Source organism: Cucurbita maxima, unplaced genomic scaffold (genome assembly GCF_002738345.1).
Source record: "Cucurbita maxima cultivar Rimu unplaced genomic scaffold, Cmax_1.0 Cma_Scf00968, whole genome shotgun sequence".
Taxonomy (NCBI): Eukaryota; Viridiplantae; Streptophyta; class Magnoliopsida; order Cucurbitales; family Cucurbitaceae; genus Cucurbita; species Cucurbita maxima.
In genome coordinates, this window is record NW_019272984.1 from 2,905 (window position 1) to 8,827 (window position 5,923).

The 5,923-nt window shown below is 34.3% G+C and overlaps 1 protein-coding gene across 1 annotated transcript; it reads right to left on the bottom strand.

Annotated features, from left to right (window-relative positions):
• Nucleotides 1–356: 356 nt before the first annotated feature.
• On the bottom strand, nucleotides 357–4,680 carry LOC111475098 (CBL-interacting serine/threonine-protein kinase 9-like). The gene is made up of 15 exons (XM_023119795.1): nucleotides 4,140–4,680; nucleotides 4,006–4,068; nucleotides 3,620–3,691; nucleotides 3,379–3,486; nucleotides 3,204–3,284; nucleotides 2,862–2,915; nucleotides 2,411–2,536; nucleotides 2,242–2,331; nucleotides 2,029–2,151; nucleotides 1,808–1,915; nucleotides 1,613–1,729; nucleotides 1,465–1,521; nucleotides 918–992; nucleotides 676–812; nucleotides 357–435 (listed from the first exon to the last, which is right to left on the bottom strand). The coding sequence occupies exons 1-14, from the start codon at nucleotides 4,314–4,316 to the stop codon at nucleotides 738–740; spliced, it is 1,326 nt and encodes a 441-aa protein (XP_022975563.1). The 5' UTR covers nucleotides 4,317–4,680; the 3' UTR covers nucleotides 357–435; nucleotides 676–737.
• Between the last annotated feature and the right edge of the window lie 1,243 nt (nucleotides 4,681–5,923).

The following is a 5,923-nucleotide window of genomic DNA, read 5'->3' on the forward strand; positions in this document are numbered from 1 at the left end:
TTTGATATTTTTATACAACTTGTTCCAGTAATTGAAGGTTCGTTTGAATGTGCCCAAAACCCTAAACCCTAAAATATAGAAATAAAGTTTACTGGAAGTCAAATAGAATAGCTCTCTCCAAAAGCACCATAAGCTCATTCAAATCAACAAAATAGCATCTCTTGGCCATCTTACAACATTACGTGATCATTCAATTACTCTTCTAATTAATTTTTCTATTGATATGTTTCATGATGAAACATCATACAATTCTATGAGTATAACAGATGACTTGCATCAACATATTATTGATATTGTTAACTGCAAATAGAGAACGAAGTAGAATCAAATGCTTCAGAAAATCTCGATTTTTCTTATTTTTTTTCCTGTCTAATGGGTAACTTACCATGCCATAGATATGAGATTTTGATATCATGTTCCTCTCCAATGCAATTTCTGGTTAAAAAAAACCCACTGAGTTAGTCTTCATGAATACAATTAAGACTTCGAAATGCACACCAGTAGTAGATGATCAAAGCAAAAGTGCACTTGAATCAGCTCACTTTTCTTTTATCAGAAACGTTAACTATTTGTGCAATTACTGTGTTTATTGATTTCTTAGGGGGAAAGAAGTAGAGATTTTCTTAGGATTATATCTTCAACGTTTGTAATTGATGACGAGTTTCGATGTGATACCTGCAAAGCATCTCAGGTATCAACTTCATAACAGCATTATGAAGAGGATAGTGAGAAAGATATTAGCTCCCTTCTACAGTATTTCCATCAGTTCTCCACATTATATCTTTTAATCCTGAAGAGAAGCTTTTGTAGAACTGTCGTATGGAAATGCAAAAGCACGTTAGTATATGAGATTGTACAATTTAGCTCTGAAATAATGAATTTAGTTCTGAGTTTCAATAAGAATACTGGTAACATGCCTTGATAAACTCGAGCGTATCGCCACCAGTTTTTCGGAGCTCCACCATATGCAAGGAAGGAGCCACCTCGAACACCTGGAGTTCAAAGGGCAAAGGGCAAAGATATTTGGCATCAGATGTTGAAAGAAAGCCATTGAACTTCAAATGAAGCTATTTGAGGGAAATTTGTGAACCGAGTAAATAGTTTCAATCCTTTTTCATTCTAATCACAGATGGTGGCCAATGATGGTGAAGCCAAGTTATATCATAACAGGTCAAGCCCACCGCCAGTAGATAGTATCCTCTGCTAGGGAGACATTTTCACACCCTTATAAAGAATGTTCGGTAACCCATCTCCAACCAATATAGGATCTCACAATCCACTCCTTTTGGGGCTCAGCGTCCTCGCTAGCACTCATTCCCCTCTTCAATCGACGTAGAATCTCACATATATTTATTTAGAATTAAAAGTCTCTAGATGCATGCTTTTGACAAAGGCATTGAAACGAGTTCGGTACATGAGATTACGAAACTAATTAATAATGTTAGCCAGGAATAATGTTTTTACCTCAGTGGCTATGGAGAGGTGTCCTTTCCTCCCAGTCTTGTCACCTTGCAGCTTCATCTGCATTGATATCATATCTCGTTACAAGAGTTCTAACAAAACTCATCTCAGAAACAAAGATATCTTTCACAAGCTATCAATAAATGGTTACCTTGTAGTCCCGTTTTTTAATATTGAACCCCATAGGTTTTGCAGTTTCTTCAATCTTCGACATGATCTCATTTGCAGGGCTCTGTGAAGTAAACTGGGTTTCTCTCTTTGCAACAGCCTGAAAATATTTAATTTGATCCATATGATATCAATTAACTAAATATACAGAATTATTACAATACAACTGAATAAGTACCTTCTGCTTCTCAAATAGATTTTCAAGACTGAAACCTGGAGACCTAGATATAAGCTCAAAAGCATTCATAAACACCGGTTTCTCTTTCTTTTCGGTCAAAAGATGTTCCTGGAATTAAAAAAAAATTAACGAAACACCTTAATAGGGAACTTCATCTTTCCTCTCATTTCCATCACATTAATCTCTGGCTCAAAGCCTCTGTTTTGTGATAAAATCCTCACCCTCGAGCTGCTAAAAGCAGCATTGACATCATCGAGAGTTATATCCTCTTCCACTTCAAATTGGGTGGGTGTGTAGCCCTTCTTGAACCATTCATCTTCTTGAATTTCGGCTATTGTTATTCGCTGAAGTAACAGAATGAAAAGAAAAGTTTTGAGACTTTACGGAGGATCAAACTTCAAGAGAGTAAATCAAATTAGGAGTTATAAACTTACAGTAAGAGGGTTTGGATCGAGAATGCGACGAACTAGTTTTCTAGCACCATTTGAGAACCATGACGGAAAGCAGAAATCAGCCCTGGAAATCTGAAATTCATATCAAATATAATTTGAGAACAGTCCCAGTCTGTATAAATAGTAAAAACAAAACAAGATAAAAACTAACTTTTCGATACAAATGCGTTAGATTTGACTCGCTGAAAGGCAAGAAGCCTGCCATAAGAACGAAGAGAATAACCCCACACGACCAAATATCAGATGATTGACCATCATAACCTTTATCATGGAAGACCTGATATAGTATATCAAAATCAAAGGCAAAAACTTAGCACACATTTTGCAGAAGTATAACGAACAATCGTTATTTTATTTTAGTTATATACCTCAACTATTCTTATAAGACAAGAGTCTGACTCTACTACATTTAGTTGTGAAGGTAACTCGTACATATTAAATCTTAGGGAAGTAGCCTTCATGACTAGAACTCATTCATTCTAAGCATTTTAACTCAGCTAATGCTAACTCAAGGTGGTTTGTGATTAACCATCTTCACTCGAATATCGAAATACAAAAATTCTCCCAATGAAAAAAAGGAAGCAAGAAGTATGTATGCACACCTCGGGCGCTACATAGTTTGGAGTCCCACAGGCAGTGTGAAGAAGACCATCACCCTGCAATAATAGTGTTGGTGATCCCTTGATATTATATGAAACAGACACCTAAAGGACAGAAATTCGATACGAAAAGAAAGTAGCAAGCTCGATCTATGTACTACAATATTTTTTCAAAGAAAGATTCAAGGGAAGAAGATTCAACCATCTCCTAACCAACACTAAGATAAAGAAACTAAAGTTCAATTGAGAAGTTTTATAAGCAATGGAGAACAACCAAAATGAAGGAAGAACACTGGACAAAATCAATCATGAAAGAATCTCTGCCAGAATCTGAGTAATACTTACATGAACTTGCTGCGAAAGTGCACTCAATCCGAAATCTGATACTTTAAGAACACCATGCGAGTTGAGAAGAAGATTTTCAGGCTGCAGAAGCAGACAGTGCAGTAAACTAAACCCCACTGATCTAATTGCAAACACTAAGTAAAGTTTCGAGGAAATTCGAAAATCTTTTTAAAACCTTCAAATCTCGATGGTACACGCCTCTACTATGGCAGTAATCTACAGCATTAATAAGCTGATGGAAATATTTCCTTGCCTCATCCTCTTTAAGCCTTCCCTTTGTAGCCTATAAATAGAAATATCATCCTCTTTAAGCCTTCTCTTTGGCTAGGAGAGATTATTATACATGTAAAATTAGATAAGAAACAAGACAGAACGGATGTAAAATGCAAATATGAATCTAATAAACAATGTCTTACAATTTGGTCAAAGAGCTCGCCTCCCTCTACAAACTCAAGAACAATGTAGATTTTCGATTTGCTTGCCATAACCTATAAACAAGAACAGAAGAATTAAAACACATGCATCCCAAGAACCTTCTCAAATTAGCTTTATCCTTACTTCAATGGCTTAGTGAATTGGTAGAAAGGGAATCGTTCATCATAATGATTATACTACTACAATCTCATATATTATCGAGCCAACTTGCATGTATCTTGACCAAAATCTATGAGACAACGGTCTAACTTTACTACATTTCGTTCCTCGAAAAACTTGTGGGATTTAAATCAAAGATAGGTGATCACTCTACTTTCAACCTATTCCCTCACAAGGAAACAGAATCAGGGAAAATTGAACATGGTACCTCATAAATCTGAACGACATTTGGATGCTTAATCACTTTCAAAGTCGATATCTCTCTTTTTATCTGCCAACAAATCTAGATTAACAACAAATAACAAAAGAAAAAATCCCACAAAACGAAGAAAACCAGTTTACCTGTTCGACCATCTTGTGTCGAAGGACTTGTTCGCGATCAAGAATCTTGATGGCGACACAATCACCATTCTCAATGTTCTTGGCGAACTTGACCTTCGCAAAAGAGCCCTCGCCAAGGGTTTTACCGAGCTCGTACTTGCCAACGCGAGTCCTCGTCGCCGGGGTTTTCACGCTCATTCTCCACCAGAGATTCACAAAAAGAGAAAAACAGAAACACCCCAAAATTTGATGAACCCTTAGGGTTGAAGATCTTAGTGTAGCAACGATGGAAATGGGAAAAGCTCAACAAATCGGTTTGTTTTGATTACAGAAAAGGAAGGGTGGAATTTTGAAATGTGGCGAAACAGACGCGGCAGGAGAAGGAAGCCGCTATAGGATAAGGTACAGAGGCTCACCCCTTGCCATTGGAATTTTGGAGCGTAGGAGAGGATGCTTCGCGATTGGGCTTCTTTCATGTCTAATGTCCAGATCCCTCGCCATCAATTTGTTCATTGTTTGTTTTTGTAATCATTTACAAATGGACAACTGTATTGTATTGATTTGAAGAATTACCCAACAACAAAAAAAAAAAAAAAAAAAAAAAAAAAAAAAATGTTTCAACGCTTGGTCAAGTCCAATGGTCCAAGTTTCCAATTCATGTTCTTATCCAGTCAGTATGAGACCCTTCTTTCTACCCCTGCCACCCATTCTTTCTTATCCTCCTCAAAGTTTTCATCAATTCAACGTCATGGTAGAGATTTGATATGAACCACGCCAACGAATTTTCATACCTTAAGGGCCAATTACAAGGACAAGAGCTAAGAAACTACAACAAACTTTGTACACTCATATTCAAGTTACGTTGGAGCCCTCTTTTATATGTTATGCAAAGTTGAAGTTCAAGAAAGAGATGTTTAAGTTGCATTTAATGAACGAACTAGTCCAAATATGACTAATAAACACATTTCATGCACTATTTAATTATAATTTAAATATTTGTTTGTTTTTTTATATATGAGTTAAAGTTATATTCTAACCTATTTAAGTTACCATCTTCCATCATTAACACATTTTAATATGGATGTGATATGAGCATTTCTCATTTACTAGTCAATTTAATTTTCTTTTGAGAAGAGACCTCACGTTTTGGAATTTAAAAAAGAATATAATTTTTATTTTTTTATTTTTTTTAACTTTATTGAGAGCTAAGATTTGTAATTTCTCTATGTTTAGAAATTATATTATTTTTAAATTCCAAAACATAATGTCTCTGATCAAAGAAAATTAGGCTTTGATATAATAAATGTTTGTAAANATTTAAATATTTGTTTGTTTTTTTATATATGAGTTAAAGTTATATTCTAACCTACTTAAGTTGCCATCTTCCATCATTAACACATTTTAATTTTCTTTTGGGAAGAGACCTCACGTTTTGGCATTTAAAAAAGAATATATTTTTTTAATTTTATTGAGAGCTAAGATTTGTAATTTCTCTATGTTTAGAAATTATATTATTTTTAAATTCCAAAACATAATGTCTCTATCAAAGAAAATTAGGCTTTGATATAATAAATGTTTGTAAATAATAGGTCATTCCGGGTAGAATTAAATTTTACGTTTAGAAATTCAATGTAAAAAAATTATTAAAAAGTGAGGATGTTGGAAAATATTTTCTAAATTTTTTTTTCTTCCAACATAGGAAAAATAATTTTCAAGAAACTTTCACTTAATTTTATGTTAATTATCTATTATGTAGTTTGGTTATTACTAATTATATTGCTTGTTAAAATATAATTTTAGTTTAT